The following is a 27,825-nucleotide window of genomic DNA, read 5'->3' on the forward strand; positions in this document are numbered from 1 at the left end:
AGGTTGTGACATTCCGGCTGCACGGATAATGTACACAAACTGCACACAGCAAAATATAAGTACTTAACACACGTGCCATAGAAATGGGTTACCTAACAAACTAGACCAATAAAATACCTTGGCAACGCTGCTGTAGGGCAGATCAAGATGTGTTCTTTAATGCTCTCTATCAGAAGGAAGTTAACATTCCAAGAAACCAAATGTTTTCAGCGTTCCCGTGTGCAAGCCATGCCCACAGCCCAAACACTCGCTTCTCCAGCAACCACCAAGGAACTGCTGAAGGTACTGCTCACATGTGGCTGCCCACGTGGTTTTAAACAAGCGCCCACTGATCTGGCCACCTTGCGTCACGTGACACACTTCTCAGGCCCCTCCTCACATCTGAGCTATTCCCAAAGGTGCCTGATTGTTTTCTGTGTTGTTTTTTAAGAGAAAGCTGGCCCCAATACCTAAAGAAAAACAACTATCAGGAACCTAGCTTTTCTTGTTATCATTGCTAATCTTTTCTTCCCCCTTCTAAGCAACCTTATGGTAGGCACCTTTTCTTTTTGATAGGGCATTTTCCTGGGCAGCTTCGCTGCTCGGTCCGGGTCTTTCCGGAGAGTAGGCGCTGCTGATATGCGTCATGTCCATCGCCGAGTCCCCGCGCCGCTTCAGCCAGTCTCTTAAGGCCCACGGTCTAAATGTCCTTCCCCCGGTGTGCCCTGTTATGGGCTCGGCTGCCGGCGGGGCGTCGCGCTGGCCACCGGGCAGCCGTCTGTTCTGCTCTTCGTTCCCACGTTGGGCCCTTTTCTGGAGCTGTGGGGCGCGTTCCCGCGGTTGCCTCCTCCTCCTCCTCTTCCTCTGGAGGTTCTAAAGCTCCCAACACGTCCTTGTTTGTGCCGCTGACTGTGAAACCTCAGGGCCCTAGCGCAGATGGCGACGTCGGGGCCGAGCTAACCCGTCCTCTGGACAAGAGTGAGTGCAGGAGCTAGCGGAGGCGGCGTGGTGGTGTTTGTTGAACGGCCGTGAGGAAGCTGCACCCCCTTCCCCTGGAGCTCCGAGATCCCCTCGAGCAGTATCTGCCTCCCTAGCCGTTTGTGACCCCCTGAGGGCTTGGGGCTGTGTCCGCTCGATCCTTTAATATGCCGGCCCAGACGTGGCCTTTGCCGTTTCACTCCCCTCGCAGTGGTTACCGTCTTGTGATGGGGCGGTTCACCTTTTTTTGAGTTGTTAGTTGGACGACTGATTTTTCTCGCATCCTTTGTTGTTCCTTCCTCGCTGTCCAGAATTACTGCCTCCGAGAAGGGACAAAGCAGTGGGGTGGTGAAAAGCCAGAGGAGGACTTCTTTTAGTATTGTCAGTGACTGGGCATCTACGCAAACCAGACACTTGGGTTGGGTTGTATGGTGGTTGTCAAGAGGAACCAGACTCAGATACAGATTTCTCTCTCGCTCCAAAAAGTTAGTGTCATAAGGAGGAAGGACATATGGCTCACTAACTGTAATACAAGGTAGAAGATGGTAATGTGTCCTTGCTGAAGGCACCGTGATCATCCAGGGCTCCACAGAGAAAGGAATCGCTGAGCGTCAGCAAGTGGTAGTGGGTGTTATCTCTCAACTTTGCGTGAATTTGACAGGGAGACGTATAAATGTTTATTAGGGGAATTTTAGATGATAGGGCTGGATGATTGGGGAGGTGAGGCAGTTTTCTCCAACCAGCTGAACCGCTGGGAGAATGAGGGAATGCTATAGCTTCACAGAGCACTAGCTCTCCAAGAACTTTGTTTAGACATTTCACTTCAACAAGCAACGGTCTGCCTCCTATTGTAACTTTAAAATACAGAATGCTACATGCTATGTGTCAGATCTTGTGTTTCAAGGCAGAAGTACAATAGTTTCACTAAAAACGTGATGGAACTCCCGCAGTATATGTTATTGTTTAACCAGTTCTTCCAAGCCACTGTTAAGCAAGCCCATTCATTTTATTTGCAGTTGGGGGCTACATTACTTTGATAGTTTTAATAATGTAAGTATTTATATTACTACTTATTATTTATTTTAAAGTTGTGATAGAAAAACATTTTACCATCTTAACCATTAAAACAAAAACATTTTATTTATTTAATTTTAGAGAGAGGGAGGGAGAGTGAAAGAGAGGGAGAGAAACATTGATGTGCGAGAGATACATCATCAGCTTCCTCTCACACACCCCCAGCTGGGGACCTGGCCTGCAGCCCAGGCACGTGTCCTGACTAGGAATTGCAGAGCGACCCTTTGGTTTGCAGGCCGGCGCTCAATCCACTGAGCCACACCAGCAGGGCTTAACCATTTTTAAAGATACAGTTCAGCAGTGTTGAGTATATTCACATTGTCGTGAAACACATCTCCAAAACTTTTTCATCTTGCAAAACTGAAGCTCTAAACGTATTTTTAAAAGCTATTTTCCCATTTTTAAATACTTTTTAAGGAGTTATTTGTGTGAAGTAAATTTATTAGATTTAAATACAGAAAAATACTTATTTGTGTAACTTCCAATTTACCTGAAAGTGTAAATGTCTGATTCTTCCAGGAAGGAGATAGAATGAAGACAGACTGTCAGCACCAGGTTCTCTTTTGGTGGAGAATCCGTATATACCTCCCTGAGACAGTGTGTGCTGGGTGAATTTTCATTTCCTTTGGCTAGGATTGATTTAGATGTTGAACTTACTAGAATGATTTTTTTCACATTGCAAGAGGGGCTGCAGAGAACAATGAACTGCTACAGTTTTATATAGCCACATGATTAAGCCATCAGATTTTCACATACAGATTGAGACAAGAAGCTGTCATTTCTCCGTCAGTTGCCTATTCTTCCCCCCCCCAAAACTGGTATACCCTAAGGCTCTGTCCTTTGTTACCTTGCCATCTTTTTCTGCTCTCTCCCTAGGGTGGCTCATTCTTTCTCCTTTCTCCTCAAGTCAATATTCCTTTTAGATCTTTGTCTTTAGCCTGGACCCCTCTCATTCTCCTTGAACCTGTATATCTAGCTGCCTACTAGGTATGTCCACTTGGATTTCTTACGTGCACTTGATCTTCACATGTCCAAGACAACTTAACTTCCTCCTCAACTTGCTTCTTCTGCAGGTGCTCCAGTCAAAAACCTGGTAGTCTTGGTTCTTCCTCACCCCCTACATCTAACAATCAGAAAGTATCATTGACAAGTCTTATTGGTTTTACTTCATAAATATTTATTGAATTAATTCACTCCTCTCCTTTTTTTAAGTATGTCTTATTGATTATGCTATTACAGCTGTCCCAATTATTTTTCCCTTTGCTCCCCTCCGCTGTGTACCCCCCTTCCCTCCAGCAATCCCACTCCAGCTTAATTCATGTCCATGGGACGTGCATGTAAGTTCTTTGGCTTCACACTTTCCTCTACTATTCTTAACACCCACCTGTCTGTTTTGTACCTACCAGTTACACTTCTTAATCCCTGCACCATTTCTCCATTCTCCCTCTTACCCCTCCCAGCTGATAACCCTCTAAATGATCTCCATACTATGATTCTGTTCCTGTTCTGGTTGTTTGCTTACTTTGTTTTTTTAAATTCAGTTGTTCATAGTTGTGAATTTGTTGCCTTTTTAATGTTCATGGTTTTGATCTTTTTCTTAAATAAGTCCCTTTAACATTTCCTGTAATAATGGCTTGGTGATGATGAACTCCTTTAACTTTACCTTGCCTGGGAAGCACTTTATCTGCCTTTCCATTCTAAATGGTAGTTTTGCTGGATACAGTAATCTTGGTTGTAGGTCCTTGCTTTTCATCACTTTGAATACTTCTTGCCAGTCCCTTCTTGCCTGCAAAGTTTCTTTAGCGACATCAGCTGATAGTCTTATGGGAACTCCTTTGTAGGTACAGTAACTGTTTTTCTCTTGCCGCATTAGATTCTCTCTTGAACCCTGGCTGGTGTGGCTCTGTGGATTGAGTGCCAGCCTCAAAACCAAAAGGTTGCTGGTTTGATTCCCAGTCAGGGCACGTTCCATGCTTGTGGACCAGGTTCCCAGTTGGAGGCGTATGAGAGAAAACTGATTGATGTATCTCTCCCACATTGGTGTTTCTCTCCCTTTCTTTTCCCGATTCTCTCTTTATCTTTAATCTATGGCGTTTTAATTATGATGTGTCTTGGTGTGGTCCTCTTTGGGTCTAGCTTGTTTGGGACTCTGTGCTTCCTGGACTTGTATGTCTTTTTCCTTTGCCAAATTTGGGAAGTTTTCCTTCATTATTTTTTCACATAGGCTTTCAATTTGTTGCTCTTCCTCTTCTCCTTCTGGCACCTAATCCACATCGGTTCTGTTGTCCATTTCATGTAATACAATATGTAGTCTTTCCTGATTACTTTCTTTCACTTAGCAAGAGAAACCTCATATTTTTAAAACATTTTACATCAAGCATTATTCTTACATAACACTGGAGTGTTAGTTACAGGAAATGGGTTAACTCTAAATAAATTTGATGTCTTCAGTTTATATTGAGTTTTTAGGTCAGCAGAATTTTCCCAAGCACTTGCATGTGCTTTATTCCAGTGTTTTATTGGTCACTATGATTTCCACTATTGCTACCAAGAAACTTGCACCAGTTACGGGACCCATTGGTCCTGGGGGCTGGCCCTATCCTCATGGTTAGTGTGTCAGGCAACCTCCAGGTCCCTGACTCACCCAGGAGAGACCAGGACTTGGGCTTCCGCGGTGGAAGAAACGAAAAGTACTCATTTAACTTGAGAGTGAGTTGAGTGCGTAGGCAGTTAGTCCTTGGGATTTTATGTGTTTCCAAAAGTGGAGGGATTATCTCCAAGCTTTGTGGTGCCAAATTATGACTCCGCCTTCTGGCTGGGAGGGGGCCTTGCCAGGACCACAGGGTTGATTGTTTCCCTTTGATCATGCCCAAAGGTGGGGGCTTTGGTGAGAGGATGTTGACTCCTACTTCCTCACTCCACTTGTCTGCATCTTTCCCTAACTCATTCTATCCCACCTCACCCCCACTGGGTACAAAGTAACAGAAACCCAGAAATGTCAGGCTAACAGCCTGTGATAAAGGATATGTTATGTATGTATCACATTTAGAGGGCAAATATAGTGACTAAGCCAGCCATTTTGAAATTTCCTCATTCTGCAGAACAAAGTTTTGTCAGTGGATGATTTATTCAGCTTAATTTCTTCAGTGAGTGTTGGGTGTATTGTGGCTGTGTGAGAGTGCAGTTGGGAGGTAGAACTCTGGGCTCCTGGCCTTTCTGTGTCATGGGCAAAGACTGTATCATCAGGTTTGGCCTGCTTTTCTGTTGGCAGTGGTAGACTGTGGAGTCAGACCAGAACTTGGTTTAGCAACCTCTTTACCTGAGTTCTGGCTAAGAAAGAATACAGAGGTGAGACTCAATTTATAAGAGAAAGTTTATTTAGAAAGTCACAGGTAGAAGAAGTGAGAAATGGGCTCTGGAAACAAGCTACAGAGGCAAAAGAAGGGCCCTGGAAAATGCACCTGGGGAATGTGAATGGGGAAAGGCCAGGGCATGCTTCCTAGACTGAGTCTCACTGGGTCCTCTGTCCTAACGGCTTTTACGGGTAGGGATTTTACCGGTGGTCCTAGGGAGGACCTCAATAGAATATTCATCAGCTTTCCAGCTGTGTCCTTTCAGGGTCACAGGCTCCACTAATTGGTCAATGCCAGGGCAGAAAGTCATTAATCAATGCTGCTGGTCCTGACGTCAGCGGTGGTGTGGTTTATATGGTTTTGCTGCTTTTATGGGCCTGGAGCTGAAACACGCTGAGGCCTAGATGTTATCCTTAGGGGTTAATTCTTAAGAGAGTGGTCCTGCAAGGACCGGAATGATAATCCTGTGAGGCCACTCCCCAGCCCCTTGTTTCTCCTCCAAGGGGGTCTACCACAAGACTAGGGACACACCAGGGAGGAAAGGTCAGGAAAGGGTTTGAGCCGTATGACCAGCAATATGCTAGAGAAGGGAAGGTCACCCTGGGGCCAAGGTCCTTGTTTTTCTAGGGTTTTTTTGTTTGTTTGTTTGTTTTTAATCCTCACCCGTGGGTATGTTTATTGAAGAGAGAGAGAAGGGAGGAGGAGAGTGAAACATTGATATGAGAGAGGCATTGATCAGTTACCTCCCATATGCACCCCCTACTGGGGATCGAACCTGCGGCCTGTTGGTGTATGGAACAATGCTCCAACCAACTGAGCCACCCGCCAGGGCTGTTCTCCCAGTTTTGCCCATTGTTATAGGCACCTGGGGCTTTCCACTTTGGTGACCTTTCCTACCTGGCCCTTCCTCCTTGCTCTGCTTATTCCTGTCTGACTGCCTACCACACTCCCAGGAATGCTGAGTGTGTGGCTGGATCACTAAAATGTTTCTCTCTACAGAATAATGCAGTGGTATTTTAACATGTTTAAAATATTACTGATTCATAGTGGCGTGTTACTTCAGCAAGCATCTAATTCATCCTCTCCTACAGTACAGTGGTTTCTCTCTCACCTTTGAAATACAGTCATTTAAGCCTTGTTTGAGTACATTCAAGTGACAAGGACCTGGCAGTTTCGTGAGGCAGCCCCTTTTCGCTCTTCTAATTGTTAGGAAGCTCTTGTATAAATTCCACTGAAATCTGCTTCCCTCACTTCCCACTGACTTCAGTTACGCCATCTAGAACAATGGAAGTATAATCTGTTCTCCCTGAAATCTGATTCAAACTAAAAATCATCCCAGGCTCCTTTAGTTATTTGCATTAAAGCATAATGGTCTGGTCCTTGCAGATTTGGTTGTCTTTCTAGATACCTTTTAATTGCTCACGGTTAGTTGTTCATAATGGTTGTAAGTAAACAAAATAGAGCGTGGTTATTTAAAAGTGGCCTAATGGAGGCTAGAGGCAATGTCTAATCCTGTAGCATCTTGCTGATTCCTCTGCATTATGACAGGAGTATTGTGCTGTTTGACTTTATAGTTTTTCTAGGCACTCCATCTCACTACTAAATCATAAAGAGCTTGTGATCAAATAAAACTAAGTTCTTGCCATCCTAGTAGACTACTGCCTTGAGCGTTATGACTTCAAGTTTCTTTTGCTTTTAGGCATTTCTGTGTTTGGAAAACAAATGTTAAACAGATTATAAATTTTGATATCTTTCTTCCAGATGAAGTAAAGAAGATCTTAGACAAGTTTTACAAGAGGAAAGAAATTCAGAAACTGGGTGCTGATTATGGACTCGATGGTAATGCTAATAACATTCCACTAGAAATATTTCATTACTTTTTAGATTACAGCTTTGTCAGTATTGTGTGGCACCTTGTGTGGCCTGGACGTAAGTACATAGTTGCGATCTGGAGGACATCCCTCACCTTTGCTTCTGTCTGAGCAGGAGATGGACGGAGGTACCTGGTGAGCCAGCCATACATCAAAGGAGCTGTGTGTTCAGCTTTCCTTCATGTTGTACTAAGATTTCAGTTTTAGACCAGATCTGATAAATCAAAATTAAAAGAAAAAGACACTTTGATCAATTAGGTGTGATGTGTATGTGTACTTTTTAAAGTGAGAAATGAAATGAAAACCTAAGCCCTATTTTGATTTTGTATTTCCTGCAGCTCGTCTCTTCCACCAAGCTTTCATAAGCTTTAGAAATTACATCATGCAGTCTCATTCCCTGGATGTGGACATTCACATTATTTTGAATGATATTTGCTTCAGTGCAGGCAAGTGTTTATAGAGATTTTTATAAATCCTGTTGACATACTTTCTGTTTCCTCTCTTACTTCATGTTTATTTCTCTTAGGGCTTATTGGTTTAGAATGAACCCTATTAACATTCTCTGTAAAGAATTCAATGCTTGCATAGGAGGCTGTCTAGGTCATTTTGCTTTTATACTGGGTTCCTGACCTACTTATTAAATCACTCATGTCTTAGACTGGGGGTAGATTTGCCCTTGTCATCCCTCTGCTCTTCAGTCTGCGTTAATAGCCAAAGCGAAATGAACTCCCACAGGAGATAGAATTAATGCATAGCACATTCCATCTGTTACTGCCACTCGCTTCTTCCTCCCTCATGTCAGGACAGAGTTCTTGCCATAAAAGAAAAAAAGTAAGAACATCATTGTTTTGTTCTCATAGGCAGCTTGGCTTTGGTTATATATTTTAAATGTATTTGATTATTAAACCTTTACCCTGTGCTGGGCACTGAGGTAGAACCTGTATACAAAGCAGAATGGGACAAGGCCCCACCCTCCTCAGAGCCACTGAGGTGTGGAGACTTCTGGCTGAGAAATCAGTTCACTTTCATATTTTGTCTCTCATTGGTCTTTGTAGTTTAAAAAAATGTTTGCACCCTGGCTGCAGTGGCTCAGTGGATTGAGCGTCAGCCTGCGAACCAAGTGTCGCTGGTTCAATTCCCAGTCAGGGCACATGAGTAGGTTGCACACCAGGCCCCCAGTTGGGGGCACGTGAGAGGCAACCGCACATTGATGTTTCTCTCCCTCTCTTTCTCCTTTCCCCTCTCTCTAAACAAACAAACAAACAAACAAACAAACAAACAAATAAATAATAAAATAACCTTGTTAAAAAATTAAGTTTTTACAAAAAGCTTTCTTTAAAAACACAAATAAATAAATAAATAATGTTTGTACCTGCATTTCTGTTCAGTAACCACAGGCCTTCTCTCTAATGTATATTTCTAGGTTCTTTTTATTTATTTATTTATTTAAGATTTTGTTTGTTTATTTTTAGAGGGGAAGGAAGGGAGAGACACATCAGTGTGTGGTTGACTCTCGCGTGCCCACAACTGGGGACCTGGCCCACAACCCAGGCATGTGCCCTGACTGGGATTGAACCAGTGACCCTTTGATTCACAGGTTAGCACTCAATCCAGTGAGCTATTCCAGCCAGGCTTTATTTTTTAACTTAAATTTCATCGATGCTGATCTTTACCTGCTTACATTGGAAGAGTAGAACATGGATGGTAGTTGGCAGCCATTTTTCTGTTTTCCTAGAAAATACAGATGAAATCAGAGGAACATGTAAGAGAAAGCAGGATCTCAGAAAAGGGTGGAAGGGTGGAGTTCCTTGCTCTGGGGCTTTTCTTTTTATCCTGGCGATGTCCCCCAGACTTAGCCCATTAAGAAAAAAGGTTTCACTAAGTGTAGTTATGGATAACATGTGGATTGCACCTGTTAATGCAGTGTTTTACTTTTCAGCTCATGTGGATGATTTATTTCCATTTTTCTTGAGACATGCAAAACAGATATTTCCTGTGTTGGAATGTAAGGATGATCTACGTAAAATCAGTGACTTAAGGCTACCACCTAATTGGTTAGTTCCTTCATTTGTGGATTTAAAATTTTCAGTTTCTAATCTTGGGAGAGTAATGATTATTATTATTTTTTATAGTATGCTGGATGATAAATCATAAGGGGCCTAGATTGTGTTGTTTTCCCTAGAAAAAGAGGCAGTTAATTCTGGCAGGCAGTTAACTGGTGTCTCCCCTTGATCCTGATCCAGCTCAGTTTTAGGTTTTATTGCTGCAGAGCTAGAGTAGCTCTTACATTAAGGTGTTGTCCTTACAATTGAGGTGTGCCTTTCTGTGTCTGCACTGAATGCCTGGGTGTTAATGAGCTCGCTCTCAACCACCAGGGCTAAACTCCAGTATCTCCTAGCACTTTGCCACCTTGTTGAGACTTTCTGCTCAGACCCTTAGCAAGCTATTCTCTGCTAGGCTCTGCACATGTCCAGCCCAGTGCTTAGCCAAGGACCCACAGGGAACTCCCACACAGACTTCAAAGCTCCCCCTCCACTGCATCCTTTCTTTTCTTCTACTCTTGTCTTTTAAATTCCAGTTGCTTCAGCAACTCTGAACTTGTTATCTGCTGCTCAACTCAGTGGGACTATCATACTTTCCTTGGGTTCCACCTCCTGGTGCCCTACTGGGGTGCAGTAGGGCTTATCTCCAGTGTTCCCCTCTTTCAGGGCCTGTAGTCCTGCACTGCCTGTTGTCCATGTCCCCAGGCAGCTGCTGCATGTATTTTGTCCAGTTTTGTACTTGTTTGTAGGAGGGCAATTCCAGTACCATGCACCATGGCTGGAAGCAGCAGACTCAGTCGTTATATTGTATATGTTGCAATTCAGAAGCCTGGGAATATTTGCTTATAAGGTCATGTGTTTAGAGCTGTGGAAGTGATTTGAATATATCTATGAAGCTAATAGTTTAAACTTTACTGAGGAAAAAGGATTTGTACAATGACAAAAATATCCAGGAAATTAATTTGCATTTGGAGTTTTCTGTCTTCTGGTTAGTAAATGTCATTCTTGGAAAGTCATTATTTTAGTGTGGCTATGAAACTCGTCATTTACCATATTTTTCACACTATAAGATGCACCTGTCCAGAAGACGCACCTAGGTTTAGAGGAGGAAAACAAGAAAAAAATATTCTGAACCAAATGGTGTACTAAAATATTTAATAAAATATAACAATAATATTTCAACCATGTAAAGTGAACAGCAGTCAACAGCAGTATTAAGAACCATAATCACTGTCATTAACAAATGAGGAGAGACTTTAAGGTTCAAGTACTCTTCTAGTTTTCTGGGAAACCCAGGAGCTCATCATCGCTAATGTCAGAATTTATGAAGGTCAGTTGCTCACAGTCACTGATATCACTTTCTTTGCTATCTTCATATATGATACTATCTTCAGTTCCATCTAAGGCATTGCTAATGCCACATTTTTTGAATGACCGTACAACAGTTTCATCCTTCACTGACAGGTCAGGTAATAGACATCACGGTCTATGACGCAATATTTATAAGACGCACAGACACTTCCCCTCACTTTTGAGGAGGGAAAAGTGCGTCTTATGGAGTGAAAAACATGGTAATTAAGTTTTTTTAAAGATGTTATCATGTGACTGTTAAGAGGATGTTTCATTGGAATTTTTTTAAATTGAGATCTTTGCCAAGATGGATTTTGAAATTAATAAGATTAAGCTGTTTACCTATTCATCTTTTAGGTACCCGGAAGCCAGAGCCATACAGCGGAAGATAATATTCCATTCAGGCCCCACAAACAGTGGAAAGACTTATCATGCAATCCAGAAATACTTGTCAGCAAAATCGGGAGTGTATTGTGGCCCTTTAAAATTACTGGCACATGAGATCTTCGAAAAGAGTAATGCTGATGTCAGTGTATTACCAAATATTTGTTCCTTTTCTTGTTAATTTTATGTGTGTATGGGAGGGTAAGAATGAAGATAGGTGGGTGGAGTGCATATGTCGTATGCCCTCCGTTAACAAAAATTGTCTTATTTCTTTGCACCTAAGAAGCCATCAGTTGTAAGATGTAGCATTATTTTATGTACAACTGAGAAAGAAAAAGTGCTGCTGACTGAACTCTGACATGCCATCATTTGTTAAGATGTATCCCGATTTCAGAGATACTAAAATGTGAAAAAACTGTATTTGAATGAATGAAATACAGTGTTACAGAATAGTTCACATATACAGAGACCGGCTGAGAATAACACAAACAACCTGATCCCACTATCCAGTTTTGGTCACATTCTAACATTTTGCCATACTTGTTTTCTTAAGAAATAAAATATTATTGATGTGGTTGAAACTACCTGAACCCCCTCCTGTGCCCCCTCAGAGTTAACCACTACTTCGTTATGATGTTTAATCAACTAGAACTAATGATAAAGACTGAAGCCGCCTTTTTAAACCTGAAAAGGTCTGAATACCCTGTGGTCTGAGGCATCATTTTTTACTAAAGGGGCTAAAATTTGGCTCATTGTTTATTATGACAATAACATGAGATTAACCAGTTTTGGTAGGTAATTAGCATTCTCTATATTTTGTTCTGCATAATTTATCTAATTGTACACAATTGCCTCTTTATCCATAAATACTTAAAAAGTATTTTCTCAACAAAGATTTTATTTTACATAACCATAGGATATTTAAAGCAGGACATTTAATATTTATGGACTGCTTTTTAATCCATAGTCTATATTCAAATTTTGCCCATTGTCCTATAACAATCACAACACTCCCCCCTCCCCCCTGCCCCTACTGCCACCCTCTCCCAGATTCTGTCCAGGGTCTCACACTTTTTTCGTTGTCTTGTATCTAGTTTCCACTCCTCTGAGACAGTTTCTTAGTCTTCCTTTGTCTTTCATAATGTTTACGTTTGGGAAGACTACTACAGGTCAGTTGTGTTGTACACTGTCATTCAGTTTGAATATGTCTGATATTTATTCATGATTAGTTTCAGTAACTGGGAGACCAGCTGTCCCAGTTGCCTGGAGCTACCCAGATTTAGCACTAAAAGTTTTTAATCCCTTGGGAACCCCTCAGTCCTGGGCGAACCAAGGTGGTTGATCACTAACACACCACACCATGAAGGAATTATGTTAGGAAGACTGTACATTTTTGAATTTTATTTATTATATTCTTGAATATAGAGACATTTTATCTTTATTTTATTTTAATAAAATGAAATAGTATAGAAGTGAAACTGCTGTAATTTTTCATGCTTTAGTTACCTGAGAATTTAGCTGCCTTGAACTATTTCCAAGTTTACATAGGTTTTTTATGAAGAAATTTTTTTAAAGGATTGGTAATATTTTGTTTCAGCTATTAGACAGATAACTTGATTTTAACAGAGAATATTCTGTTAAACATCCAAAACTTCTTTTTACTATTATTTTCAGGGTGAAAATAATTGCAGGTGTTTTTTGTCATCCTAGGGTGTGCCATGTGACTTGGTAACAGGTGAAGAGCGTGTGACTGTAGATCCAAACGGGAAACAGGCTGCCCATGTTGCGTGTACTGTTGAGATGTGCAGTGTTACAACTCCTTGTATGTACATACCATTTTTTTTAGAACTTAGTGTTTTTTTTTTATTTTAAAATGTTGATCAATGTATGAAATGCTTTTTATTGTGAAAAAACTTTTTTAATTGAGGCAAAGAAGAGAATTGTACAGTAAATATTCATTATCTGTTATCACTAGTAAATGCCCAAAACTGTGTCATGTTTACTTTTGAATATTCTCTCCCTTTTTCTCTTAAAAGGTATGTTAACAGGTATGAAGTTACCTTTGTACTAATCTTCCGTTCAATTTTTTGCTTCTCTTTTTTTTCAATATTATTTTATATTAGTTTCAGGAGTACAGCATAGTAGTTAGACAATCAAATACTTTACAAAGTGTTGCCCCTGATATTTCCAGTACCCACCTGGCACCATACGTAGTTATTACACTATTATTTCCTGTACTGCACTTTACATCCCCATGACTGTTTTGTAACTACCAATCTGTACTTCTTTATCCCTTTACCTTTTTCACCCAGTCCCCTAATTCCCATCCCCTCTGCCTGTGGTAAATCTGTTTCCTGTATCTATGAGTCTGTTTCTGTTTTGTTTGTTCATTTATATCATTCTTTAGATTCCACATATAAGTGAAATCATATGGTATTTCTTTCTCTGACTGACTTATTTCACTCAGCATAATACCTTTGAGGTCTGTTCATGCTGTTGCTAATTATAAGATTTTATTCTTTTTTATGGCCATTTATTCATATTTTTTACCTTTTTTTTTTTTTCTTTTTTTTTCTTCTTCCTAAGGAGAATTCTTTAATTTACTGGTTTAGTGATGATGAACTCCTTTAGCTTTTTCTTGTCTGGGAAGCTCTCTATCTGTCCTTCATTTCTAAATGATAGCTTTGCTGGGTAGAGTAATTTTGGTTGTAGGCCCTTGCTTTTTATCACTTTGACTACCTCTTGCCAGTCTTTTGAGAAATCAGCTGACAGTCTTATGGGAGGTACCTTGTACATGACTGCTTTTCTCTTGCTGTTTTTAAGAGTCTATCTTTAACCTTTTAATTATGATATGTCTTAGTGTGGGCCTCTTTGGGTTCATCTTGTCTAGGACTCTCTGCTTTGCAGACTTGAATGTCTATTTCCTTCACCAGGTTAGGGAAGTTTTCCATCATTATTTTTTCAAATAGGTTTTCAATTTCTTGTTCTCTCTCCTCCCGTTCTGACATCCTCATGATGTGAATGTTCGTATACTTGAAGTTTTCACAGGGGCTCCTTACATTATTCTCATTTTTTGGATTCTTTTTTTTTTTTTACTGTTCTGATTGAGTATTTTCTGCTTCCTTGTATTCCAAATCACTGATTTGATTCTCTGCTTAGTCTACTCCACTGTTGATTCCCTCTGATTTATTCTGCATTTTAGTTAATGTTTCCTTCATTTCTGACTTTTTTTTAATGGTTTCTATGTCCTTTTTCGTGCTGTGAAAGTTCTCACTAAGTTCCTTATAACCAGTGTTTTGAACTCTTACCTGATAATTTGCTTGCCTCAATTTCATTTAGTTCTTTTTCTGAAGATTTTTCTTGTTCTTTCATTTGGGACCTGTTTCTCTGTCTTCATATTTTGGCTACTTCCTTATGTTTGCTTCTCTATATTAGATAGAGCTGCTACGTCATCTGTACTTGGTAGAATGCCCTTGTGTAGTAGGTGTCCTGTAGGGCCCAGTGGTGCAGCCTCCCCTGTCACCAAGCTGGGCTCTCCAGGTTTGCCCTGTGTGGGCTGTTGTGCAGTGTCCTGTTGTAGTTAAGCCTTGATTGCTGTTGGCATCAATGGGAGGTATTGACCCCCAGGCTGACAGGCTGGGAGGACTGGCTACAACTATAGCAGAGGAGCTGCTGTGCAGGAACTGATCCTGTGGTGCAAGACTTACTTCAGTGACCAGCTTTGGTGCTTTCCGAGTTTTCCCTTTGAGTATGTTGTTCATGGACATGGTAGGGTTGCAATCTGGTATGGTCTGAAGCTGTCCACCAGGTGCATTAACTCTGGTGCCTCCCGGGAGGTACAAGGTCAGCCACCACCTGTGCCCTGCCTAGGACCACTCATCATGAGCTACAGAGCTATCTGCAAGTTGCTGCTACTTGTGCTGGGCTTGGAGGTACCCAGAAGAGGCCAAGTTACAAGCCAAGGCCAGCTGCCACTAGTGCTGGGTCTAGGGCCCCTTAGTGAGAGGTACAGGGTATACAGAGGCCAGATGCTGCTTGTTTGAGAGATTTTAGTGAAGTCCGAAGCATGAGGAGAGAGAGGCCATTTGTATGGAAAAGCCAATGGAAAGGGCTTGGATGGACCTGCAAGTTGGGTGGGCCAGGATCTCAGGGAATCACTAGGTTGGGGCAGACAGTTAGCCAGATTGATGGAGACTCAGATATGGTGCCCACCTGCCAGCTCTGTATGGGCACGGCTCAGAAAAGGAACAATGGCCTCTGCCAGCACTTCTCTTTGGAGGAAAGTTGCCCCCCACCCCCCGCCCCAGCTCTCACTCTGATGCCAGGCAATTCAATTCCTCCCCTCTGTTATAAAATATTCCATTTTATGACTAAAAGTATACATTTCTCCATTAAAGGATATTTAAGTTGTTTAAAGTCTTTCACTGTTATATATAGCACTGTAGTAAACCATCTAAGTCATTTTGAAAATATTTTAAATGAAAATTAACTTTTATTACATAAGAATTATATCTTCATATAAAAAGCATAAAAATAAATGCAAAAAGAAGAAAAAAGTACATAATCTCCCAATCCTACCCATTTAGAATCAGCAAGTGTAACCCTGTGGTGTATATTTTTCAGTTTTTTTTTTTTTCTGTTCATGTTTGTATTGTATATCCATTGTGGATGCGTATATTATAAAATAGGGATTTTATATTATGTACTATTATGTATTAGAGCACATTATGTACTATTTAGTAGGGTTTTTTTTTTCATTTTAATAATCTTAACTTTCTGAGTAAATGGATAGTTTTTTAAAAATTACTTCATTATAAAAGTAGTACATGGTAAAAATTCAAACAGCACAGAAGTGCATAAATCAAAATTCCCTCTTCTATTCCCTCTTTTCTAATCTTGTTTGTATATACCCATATGTGATAAGTAATTTTTAATCTAATGGTTTTTCAGTATAGAATTAACTTTGTTTCCTAAATGTCATTGTGGGCATATTCAGTTTTTTAAAAAATTAGTGTGATCTTTATACGCCTTGGTATTCTGGGAAGGTAATTAAAATATAATTTCTATTACTTAAAATATGATTGGAAGCATTTTGGCATTAGAAAATAAAATGAGACACTAATTTTTGCTGTATGATGAGCTTGAAACTTAAGAATGAGCATAGCTGGAGCTCAGGGGATTACACTTTCCACTGTACTCTGCTCCTTGCACCTGTCAGGGTTCCTGTGGCAGAGATGCTTCATATACTGCAAGGCCATCTACTGGTCCCTGGAAGCATAGATACTCTACTTTTGCTACTATGTAGGTATCTTGTTCTTATTAGGCAGATTCTTTAGGCTGCCTCTGAGATTGCAGAAAATAGAACACATGAACCTGCTTAATTTGGGAAGCAGTGCAGTAGAAATATTTAAGAGTTTGAACTATGGAGCTAGATGGCCTGGGTTTGAATTTCATTTTTTTGACCTTACACTTAATTGCACATACTGTGTTTTTGGGCCAGTGACTTAACTTCTCTGAGCCTTAGTTTATTCTTCTGTAACATGAAGATGATAATGACTTTCCTCTTATATTTGTTAGGAGGATTAAATGAATTGTAATTGTAAAACACTCAGGACAAGATTGCCAGAAAAGAAGCACTTAGTGATCGATGATGATGATTATGGTGATGATAAAAGCTTGAATTTTTGTGTTGTAATACATTTATAATATTATTTAAGTAGATCATAGTGCTCATGATAACTTTTTATTTTAAGATGAAGTGGCTGTGATTGATGAAATTCAAATGATTAAAGACCCAGCCAGAGGATGGGCCTGGACCAGAGCACTTCTAGGTTGGTGGTCTTACTGCTATAAAAACCTGTGCTTTGTGACAGCTTGCACTGAGATGAATTTATCTTTTTGACATTGCCAAGTAGATAGATTCTTTCTTTTTGACACAAATCAAATAAATAAGTCTGCTAAATGTTAGTTTTATTTTCCAAAGATTATTTAAATAATGGGAAATTTATTTTTTCTATTATAAAATTAACATAACCATTTCATTAAAGTTAAAATGTTCAAGTTTCATCATATTTACAATAATCACTCTTAAGATTTGAGTGTTTCATGCCAGTTTTATGACTATGTAATTTTGTATCTTAGTTTTTTCAGTTCTGTTTTTCAGACTTTTTTTTTTGTACCAAATAGTAATATTGTATATTCTCCATTGACAAGCTGTGCTGTAATTTTTTCCACAAAGTTGAACATTTCCCCCTATTAGTAATAATGCTGCAGTAAAAAATTTTCTGTCCATAGCTTCTTATTTATTTATTTTGTTATTTCTTTAGGATAGCTTCTTAGAAGTGGAATTCTTGAAGTCTATGGGCATGAATAAATGTTTCTACTGCTTGATATTGCAGTGAATTTTTTTATCAGCATGTTGTAGGGCAGGTGTTCTCAAATTTAAAAATAAATAGCTGAACGCTTTCTTCAAAGAGTATTCATTGAAGCCTTAATGTAAAATATATGAAAATGGATCTACTAAGGGGTGAGGAGCTTAGAGCTCCTTCTACCCTCTAGCCCCCAGCCTCAGAGGCACCTCAATGATTCCATGGAGGCTAATTTGAAAAACACAAGTATGGGACTAATGTTCGGGACTAATAATAAAATGCCAGGCTCTACTCCTGGCTGGCATCACCCTCTAATAGACTCAAAACTTTAGCCAAATCGATTTAAAAACTCTGAGATCTATAAAATGAGTTGTTTCGAGGTTTGAATTGGGGATAATATTTATAAAAACATTTGGTAAAGTTGTAAGGCAACAGCTGACAAACAACTATTTTTGCTATATAAAGTGTTACATATTTAATTTCACGTCTTTAAAATTTTTTAAATTGTGATTTTGCATTCAATAGGACTCTGTGCTGAAGAGGTCCATTTATGTGGAGAAGCTGCTGCTATTGACCTGGTCACTGAGCTTTTATACACGACTGGGGAGGAAGTGGAGGTACTACATTATCTGCTTCGTTCTCAGGATCACACTCAGATAGCCCAGAGTACCCAGACAGTGGCTTTATAGGCCCCAGGTAGTGGTGAAATCAGAACTTAACTAAAAAGAAAGCTTCACTTCCTTGGAGTTGACCAGATTGTACATATTTGGTTAAACCTCATAATTTGAAGTTCTGACAGTGGCCATCACACCGTAAGTCTTCCAGAAGTACAGGCAGTTCTTATTCTCTTGGCAAAATCTTCTGGAGTTTCAGCAGATCTCTTTAGAATTAAATATGTTGGGAATGGTGTAAGTTTGGGGCTCAGCAAAAGTTCGTGGTTCTTAAAGTCTCAGATGCCAGATAATTGGGACTTTTGATATATATATAATTGCTAGAGATAGTTTGTATATCCCTTTCCTAAATTCCTAGAGTAGGAAGTACCTGGTTTTCTTTTAATCCTGATTTTTGTTTTCTTTACCTGAGTTCTATAGTAAGATGAAGAAATATTTAAAAATTGGTCCATTACTTTAGTTTTGCACTCAGATTTCAGGGAGAGATGTGGAAGTAGAAGAAATTATGGGTTTTAATTTTGGCTTTGTGATTAGCTTTGTGTTCTTAGGAAAACCATGTAAGGCTAGAACTGGAAAAATTCTCTTCATACCTGCTCTTCTATTGGGCTCTATTCTACTCTTCTATAAAATGGAAATAACAGTTATTAACCCTTATCTTACTAAGTTGCCATGAAAATCAAATATATATGGAAGTGTTTTGAAAGTTATGAAACTAACATTTTATTAATTCAGAGATAGCATTGAGAACTGATGGTAAATTTATTATAATATTAAAATGTTTTTCTGTATTTCCCCTTGAAAAGCATTGGAACTTGTCAGCTTTTAACTACTTGAATGTTTGCAAGTTGAAGTTGAGTTAGGTGTGTTATTTTACAATATCATGTCTTTATTAAAGGTTCGAAACTATAAGAGGCTTACACCCATCACTGTGCTGGATCATGCACTAGAATCTTTAGACAACCTTCGGCCTGGAGACTGCATTGTCTGTTTTAGCAAGAACGATATTTATTCTGTGAGTCGACAGATTGAAATTCGGGGATTGGAATCAGCTGTTATATATGGCAGTCTCCCACCTGGTAATTACTGGCTTTCATCATGACAGAATATGAAATCTTATTTTTGCCATTTATGTTGAGATATACATAGAAAACACAGTAAAAGATATTGAATTAAGATGCTTGATATATTAGTAATTTGTTATAGATCATATAAAAATTTTTCTCTAGTTCATCTTGGTAAGGATAGAAGTATTTTAATTATTTCTAGCACTTATTATTTGCTGCCATTATTAAATGTTGAACTGATGATTTTCTTACAGAAATGTCATTAAAGTATGAACTTGGTTATATTCTTCAAATTGTAGTCCTGAAATCTGTTACTACATGTCCTCAGAAATGATAAGGCTAAGGTGTGGGATTGTGTTGCTGTATGTGGGGATATTTAAAGGAGTGGAAATAAAGGATAAGTGGCTCTTTCAGGATTAAGAAATAAGTTTGAAACAGTAAGTTTTACCCATAAAAATGGAAAATAGGCGAGGATTTCCAAGATATACTTGTGTGTTACAATAAAAGATTAAGAACACTGATTTAACATAAACTTCTCATTTTAGGGACCAAACTTGCTCAAGCAAAAAAGTTTAATGATCCTGATGATCCATGCAAAATCCTGGTTGCTACAGATGCAATTGGCATGGGACTTAATTTGTAAGTGATTATTTTTTTAAACATTTTATTTTTATTTATTTTTAGAGGGGAAGGGAGGGAGAAAGAGAGGGAGAGAAACATTGATGTGTGGTTGCCTCTCATGCACCCCCAACCAGGGACCTGGCCCGCAACCCAGGCATGTGCCCTGACTGGGAATTGAACCAGCAAACCCTACGCTTCCCCTCCACCTGGGGCATGGGTCAGTTCTCAGTCCACTGAGCCACACCAGCCAGGACAAGTGATTTGTTTTTAATAATTATGGACATTCGGTGAGTTAGACATCAATTAAAAAACTTCCAGTGTTCATAGAGTGACCCAACACTTTGATTTGGGAGAGTGGGTGTTATCCTATAGATCTGCCATGTATCTTGCTTACACCTGTCAAGGGAGTAAAAAGAAAATACCATGTGGCACTAGGACTTTGAGTGCTGCTCCCTATCGCTGCTGTCCTGTTATATTACGTTACTTAATGTTTAGGTTTTCAGTCAACAAGTTGTGTGAGTGCCTACTATGCATGTAGGGCTAGCCATTATCTCTAAGGGTAACAGTATTAAGTTTAACTCTTCCTCTCTGGGAATGAATCAAAAAAACTATCCAAAGCTGTTAATAGCAGCTAACTTTTTTTTTTTTTTAATTCTCACCTGAGGACATTCCTATTGATTTTAGAGAAAGGAGAAAGGAGAGAGAGAGAGAGGGTGAGAATCATCGATGTTTGAGATAGAAACATTGATCGGTTGCCTCTCTGTGTGCCCCAACTGGGGACCCAACCCACAACCTAGGCATGTGAACCTGCAGCCTTTCTGTTTATGGGGCAACGCTCCACCCAACTGAGCCACAGCAACCAGGGCAATGCAGTCAACTTTTAAAAGCAGCCTGAGAACACTTTATGTGGTTCATTTGTTAAAGTTATTTTCTATAGCCTTATTGAGGTATAATTTACATGCTATTTATAGTTCACCTGTTGTAAAAGTACAAGTTGATGAATTTTAGTAAATTTACACAATTGTTGAAAAATGGGAAAACAAAGAACTACCAGCCAACTTCTTCCTTATTTTGAAAACAGCGGGCAAGATTGCAAATAGGCATAAACTAGAACTGAGTGAGCATTTCTGCAGTGACCCAAATGATGGAGTTTTTCATCTGTGAAATCGCTTTTATTTCTATTTCAGGAGCATAAGAAGAATTATTTTTTATTCCCTTATAAAGCCCAGTATCAACGAAAAGGGAGAAAGAGAAATAGAACCAATCACCACTTCTCAAGCCTTGCAGATTGCTGGCAGAGCTGGTAGATTCAGTTCGAAATATAAAGAAGGAGAAGTTACAACAATGAATCGAGAAGACCTCCGTTTATTAAAGGAAATTTTGAATAGGCCTGTGGATCCTATAAGGGTAAAATGTAACATGTTAGTTACTTCTCTTTGGAGGACAGTCATTCCTTTCTTCACCCTTCTCCCAGACTCTTGCCTCAGACACCTGAAAACAAATATACAAAAAATTTTATGCTTTGAAAATTTTATCAAGAAAGCCCTACTCAATTGCTTTGGAGAGGAATAGAGATCCCCCCTGGTCAGTAATGGTGTGCCAGTGAAAGATCCAGATTGAACAAGTTTAGTGAACCTGATTTTTCTTTAGTTCTTCCTATAATGTCTCAGTAAGTGGGGTTAAGGGCATAGTTGCTTCAGGTGGACACACAGCTATGCAAGCAGACTGAATAATTGCCAGAAGCTTGAGTGTCGGACAAAAACAGCACTAAGCAATACAACTCTGAGCCAGTAGGGGCAAGGTTAAAGTTTGGTTAGTGTAGTTAATGAGGCAGAAGTGTACATATTTCAAACAAACTGTTCAAATTTAAAGTTGCCTGAAAAATTTATTAAATATGGCTCCTCTCATTTTTCAGTGACCCTAGGTAAAGGAATATAAATGAGACAAAGTAAGGAAAAATTCCTGAAGGAAAGCTGAGGTTGAAATAGTTTCTGTAGCTTTTGTTAAGAGTGCAGTTGATCATGACACACCATTTCCCTCTTATGTACCTCATTTCTTCTGCTCATATTCTTCCTCTGACTGTGCCCATAACTCTCTCCTTTCCTCTTGCCTTTTCCCTTTCTTCCTCTCTTTTTTTCTAGCTTATACTTACCTGTAGGCATTTCTTAACACTGCAATACAGTTAAAGAAAGAACTGACCTTCAGTTTAGACATTTTTTTCATGTACTTTGTATGTATGTGTGTCAGTTCTATTGTCCTGGTTAAAGTAGTTGGGTTTTCCTTGTTTGTTTCCTTGTTCAGTGGAGAGAACTAAAACCCTGGAAAGCATTTTCATAGTCTGTCAGATCATCATACATTTTAGAAATATAACTAAAATGTAAGTAAAAGATTGACTGATTGCTCAGTGAGTATAATCGTTTAGTTTTACTAAATCATCTTATTAGCTTTCCTGATTGGTAATAAATGTGAAAATGATGATGCTTTTCTCTATTTTATTCAAATTCTTATATAAGACTTTATCTTGAATTAACTTAGGAAACTTGTCCTTTAAAAAGAATAAGCTTATAGTTGTTTTCTTATGGTTGTTTTTTTCTTTTACTGAAGGCAGCTGGTCTTCATCCAACTGCTGAGCAGATTGAAATGTTTGCCTACCATCTCCCTGATACTACACTTTCTAATCTCATTGTAAGTAGAAAATCTCTTTTCTGAAAATGTTGATTTGTTGGCTATTGTAAACAGTACTATAAAGGATATATGGATGCACTTGTCTTTTCTATTTAGTGTTTTGGGTTTCTTCAGATAAATATCCTAAAGTGGAACTGCTGGGTCCTTTTTTGTCTCTTGTTATAACCTTTGTTTTAAAGTCTATTTTGTCTGATATAAGTATTGCTACCCCAGCTTTTTGTTTGTTTCCATTTTTATGAAATACTTTTTCCATCCCTTTATTTTCAGTCTGTGTGTGTCTTTTGATCTGAAGTCTCTTGTAGACAGCATATGTAAGGGTCTTGTATTTTATTTGTCTAGCAACTCTGTGTCTTTTGATTGGAGCATTTAATCCATTTGCATTTAAAGTAATTGTTGATGGATATGTAGTTATTGCTATTTTATTATTTATATTTTTATGTTTCCTCTTCTTTTTCTTCTTCCTCTTCCTCTTTTTTTCTTCTTCTTCTTGACCCTTCAACATTTCTTATAATAATGGTTTAGTGGTGATGAGCTCCTTTAGCTTTTTCTTGTCTGGGAAAGTCTTTATTTGTCCTTCTATTCTGAGTGTCCATCGATATGTGCCTGGATGAAGAAGTGATGCGTATATGCAATGAAATATGACTAAGCCATAAAAAAGAATGAAACCTTGCCACTTGCAACAACATGGATGGACCTTGAGGGTGCTGTGCTGAGTGAAATAAGTCAGACAGAGAAAGACAAATGCCATATGATTTCACTTACATGTGGAATCTAAAAAACAAAATAAATGAACAAGCAGAACAAAAACAGACTTAGAGATACAGAGACCACTTTGACGGTTCCAAAATGGGAGGGGGTTTGGGGGGATGGGTAAAAAAGACGAAATGATTAAAAAGTACGAATTGGTAGTTATAGTCACAGGGATGTAAAGTACAGCATAGGGTCTATAGTCAGTAATATTACAATAACTATGGTGTCTAGATTTATTGGGGTGATCACTTCATAAGTTACCTAAATGTCTAATCACTGGGTTGGACACTCAAAACTAATAGAATATTATATGTCAGCTGTGATTGAAAAATAAAAAATTGGAGCATTTGAGATCTTGCTCCTTGCAACTGTCATCAGTTTGGGCTGAAATAAACTCATAAAATTTCTCAAATAAATAAATAAGAATTAAAAAATTAAAACATAAATAAAATGTTGATATGTCAGGTAATTACTAGTTAACCTCATGGCCATGAATGGATAGTCTGGTTTTGTGAAATTGCTATTTATGAAGTTTATGTTGAAATTGAAAACTTTCAAAGTTTTCTGGGACTTTTGTCTGAGTATTTTAGTTTGAGGAGGCAATGAATAAAGCAGACCTTTCTAGAAACCTGTTATTGGTTAAAGAGATTGCCTTTTGTAGATTTGAATACTTTATTCATGTCTAATTAGGCAGTCCAGTAATTTAACATATCTTCCCCCCTCCCAGGATATTTTTGTAGACTTTTCACAAGTTGATGGGCACTATTTTGTCTGCAATATGGATGACTTTAAATTTTCTGCAGAGTTGATCCAGCATATTCCATTAAGTCTACGAGTGCGGTATGTTTTCTGCACAGCTCCTATCAACAAGAAGCAGCCTTTTGTCTGCTCTTCATTGTTACAGGTAAGCCTTTGTCTTTAGGATATTTTGAGTTGTTTCAGGTTGAGGTAGTTTTCTTGAACTCTGCTACTTAAAATAAAACAGTATCCTTTAATATGAGATACTATGTAAGAACTTAAATAGAAAGTGATTCTCTTTTTCTTACAAGTAATTTTGTAGGGAAAGGAGAACCCTTGCTTTGTATTTGGGCTCATATGGTAGCCTTTGTGAAGAAGCTAAAACAAAATAATTAAATACAGTTTTTTTCAGGGGAAGGAGGGGCCCTTGCCTGATGATACACTTTTTCCTTAGTGGTGTTGGGTAATATTTTTGGATGGGAGGGGGACTAGGGGTTTAATAGTCGCAATAGTATTCACTTTTCTTAACCATAAGGCACTGAGCCAGGGATTGCTGTCTTGTATGAGTGTGGTGCCAGGGTTCCAGTCCCTTTTCTTTTTTCTTTTCTTTCTCATTTTTAAACACAGAGGTAGCTGATTTTCTTTTTAATCCTCAATCGAGGATATGTTTATTGATCTTAGAGAGAAAGAGAGAGAAATATCAATGTGAGAGAGGAACATTGATCGGATGCCTCCCATACATGCCCTGACCGGAGATCGAACCCACAGCCCTTTGGTGCATGGGACAATGCTCCAAACAACTGAGCCACCTGGCCAGGGCCCAGTCCCTTTTCTTTTAACTCATTTGAATAGGGATACAAATAGCTGACTTCTGAGGAGCATGGGATTCACCAAAATAAGGGGCCCAGGGAAGGGAAGTGGAAGCTGGGTCCACTCGCCTCTCTGGACCCTTGCTCTCCCTGTTGCTCTGCCTGGCGTGCCCCACCACCACACTAAACCCAGAGGCCTCCTCTTTGATCTGTTTTTGACTCCTGGTTGTTGTTTTGCTGCCATCTCTTATGTGGATCTTAATGTTCTGTATGTTAGCTCTGTTTTTATCAACTCTTTCTACATTTATTTTAAAATTATTTTTAAATTACATAAATAATACATAAATACTTTCTCTGCACAAAATTAAAACATTACAGATAAGATAAATTGGGCTACCCCAATTTAGTCCTATGACATAACTTACCAGTGTGTGTATCCTTGCACACCTTTTCACTTGCATTCGTCTGCCTAGATATACATGTAGAAATTCTAGTTTTGTTGTGTGGGTGTTTTCCATAAATGTTATAATGACTTATTCTTCAGCTCTGCCTCCCGGAGGCGTGCCCAGGCCTTCTCCTTCCCCCTCGCCTCCCTTCTCAGGCGTGCATCTCTTAAACTATTAAGGGTCCCCATGGGATTTCCAACCAGGGGGGCCATGGGCAGCAGCAGCTCATCCCAGGCTAAGCCCCTTTGTTGCTTCTTCTATCCTAAGCCCTTCCTTGTTTCACTGTTCCCAGCTTTGATAAATGTTCTCTCAAAAACAAATAAAAAAATATACACATATATAGATATATTAAACGTGTGTGTTTGCGTGCGCATGTTTGTTAGAGAACTAGCTAGCGTAAGGTTGAAGTTGATGGAACTGCTGCAAACTGACCTGGATGGAGCTTGAGCCTTGACTCTATTTACATCATTCTTCAAATTATTCTAATGAAGCAGAAGCATTTTACTGAGGAATAAGGACAGTTTAACAATTGCTTATGTGTTCTGTTTAAAGATCAGAATGTGACATCTGGAGATTTTTCCTTGCTCTCCATTACTACTGAACTTTAAAAGAGCTCAATCCCATTGATGACCTCTTAAAGACAGTGGTTTTGTAAAAAGAAGAAAGTCATTCCCCCACCTTTACATTTTATTTTCATTTATAAAATATTAAATGTTCTTTAAAATACAGAAAAGTATGAAGAAGGAAAGAAGCCAGCCTGCCTATTGAAACACAATCACAGTTAATGTTTTGTGCTTTCTTTTTTTTTCTAATCACAGACTTCAGTGAATTCTGATTCTTTTATTCAACTCTTTTTTTCTATTTCTCTCAGTTTGCCAGGCAGTATAGCAGAAATGAGCCCTTGACCTTTGCATGGCTACGCCGATATATTAAATGGCCATTACTTCCACCTAAGAATATTAAAGACCTCATGGATCTTGAAGCTGTGCATGATGTCTTGGATCTTTACCTGTGGCTAAGGTACCACATTTTTCCTTTATGTGCTCTCATTTTTTTGAGTAATAGGGCAAATCAAAGGTATTATGGATGGTCTTTTGCTCTTTTAAATTAGGTGCATATTTACAGGGTGTTCTGTATTATGTTTATTGTACATAAAGGCAGTTGAGCCTGGTTTATCCCCACTCCAAAAATGACTTAAGGAGTTCTTGTGGATTCTAGTTAAGATAAGTAGATGAGAAGGTCCACTCGACCCTTGCTACTCAAAGGGTGGCCCCTGGACCAAAAACATTTGTGCCACCTGGAAGCCTGTTAGAAATAGAGAATATCAGACTTAATCAAATTTTGCATTTTAACAAGATCCCCAGGTGATTCATTTATATATTAACATTTGAGAGGTGCAGTTAAAATCCTCAATTAACGTTGTTGATAGGGTCTGCAACTTAAAGAGAAAGGACATATAATGAAACCAATTTTACTGTAGGCTAGTCAGTATAAACAAGAGTTAAGTTCCTGTGGCATCTCATCAGTGTTATAGTGAAACAATGTTAGACAAAGTGATATTATTCAAGGACCTGCTGTACTGCTCTCAATCAGTGATTCTCAAAGGAGGGGATTGTCCCATTTAGGGGAGCATATTGGGATCACTTAAGGTTGGAGTGACAACCCATCCTCATAATGATATATTGCTCAGGTGTATTGGGGCAGAAACAAAAGTTGAGCAGATATTGGACAAATTTTTCAAAAACAAAACATTTGGAATTAACCAGTGTCAATATATAGTTCTGTCATTGAGATTGTGGTAAGAGCTGTTGCTGTAACGTGCTATGTCTTTTTCTAGCTATCGGTTTATAGATATGTTTCCAGATGCCAGCCTTGTTCGAGACCTCCAGAAAGAACTAGATGGCATTATCCAACATGGTGTACACAACATCACCAAACTGATTAAACTTTCAGAGACACATAAGCTGTTGAACTTGTCAGCAGAGAACCAGTCTCGTTTGTCAGGACACTTAAAGAGCCAAGCAAGAAGGATGCGCGTTGCCAAAACTGCAGGGAGTAAAGCTGCTGAGGCACCCAGCCCCCAGACAGCAGAGAAATCCCTTGCTTCCAGATTGGTGCAGCAGGGACTCCTCACTGCAGACATGCTGAAACAGCTAGAAAAAGAGTGGCTGACACAGCAAACTGAGCATGACCGAGAAGGAACGGAATCTGGGACTTACTCAAAAGGGTCCAGAAGAAAGAAGAAGGGACCTGACTCAGATTAGTTTTATTTTATTTTTATTTTTCAAATAAAAATACTTTAAAATTCTTTCTTTTCTTCATCTGCATTTACTGCTTTATAGTATTGTGGCTATCTCTTACTGTGTTTCTTCCCCCCCCCCCCCCCGAGAAAAATTAACTCTTAAAGATGAGTAAACTGGGTTTGTTTCTACATTTTAAAAATATGGAATGTCTTAAAGGTTTTATTTAAAGCTTTATATAATGGCATTTGTAGTATAACGCTAAGACAATGCACTACGAAACTGCTCGGGAATAAAATCAGCTCGGTGAATTGTTTGACCAATTTTCTACACCATTGCTGATGATGTCATGGATGGAATTCTTTGACAAACATTACTGTCTATTGTACCCACATACCCAAA

The 27,825-nt window shown here is 39.1% G+C and overlaps 1 protein-coding gene across 1 annotated transcript; it reads left to right on the forward strand.

The window, feature by feature from the left end:
• Positions 1–615: 615 nt before the first annotated feature.
• Positions 616–27,491, forward strand: SUPV3L1 (Suv3 like RNA helicase). The gene is made up of 15 exons (XM_090278121.1): positions 616–957; positions 7,146–7,223; positions 7,594–7,701; positions 9,195–9,309; positions 11,005–11,173; positions 12,742–12,853; positions 16,785–16,862; positions 17,925–18,016; positions 18,966–19,146; positions 19,680–19,773; positions 20,943–21,162; positions 22,360–22,440; positions 23,918–24,094; positions 26,055–26,203; positions 27,021–27,491. Exons 1-15 carry the CDS (start codon positions 684–686, stop codon positions 27,445–27,447), a joined length of 2,355 nt encoding a protein of 784 aa, XP_090134247.1. The 5' UTR covers positions 616–683; the 3' UTR covers positions 27,448–27,491.
• The last annotated feature ends 334 nt before the right edge of the window (positions 27,492–27,825 follow it).

This window comes from Furipterus horrens, unplaced genomic scaffold (genome assembly GCF_987537825.1).
Source record: "Furipterus horrens unplaced genomic scaffold, mFurHor1.1.pri manual_scaffold_5, whole genome shotgun sequence".
NCBI classification, from domain to species: Eukaryota; Metazoa; Chordata; class Mammalia; order Chiroptera; family Furipteridae; genus Furipterus; species Furipterus horrens.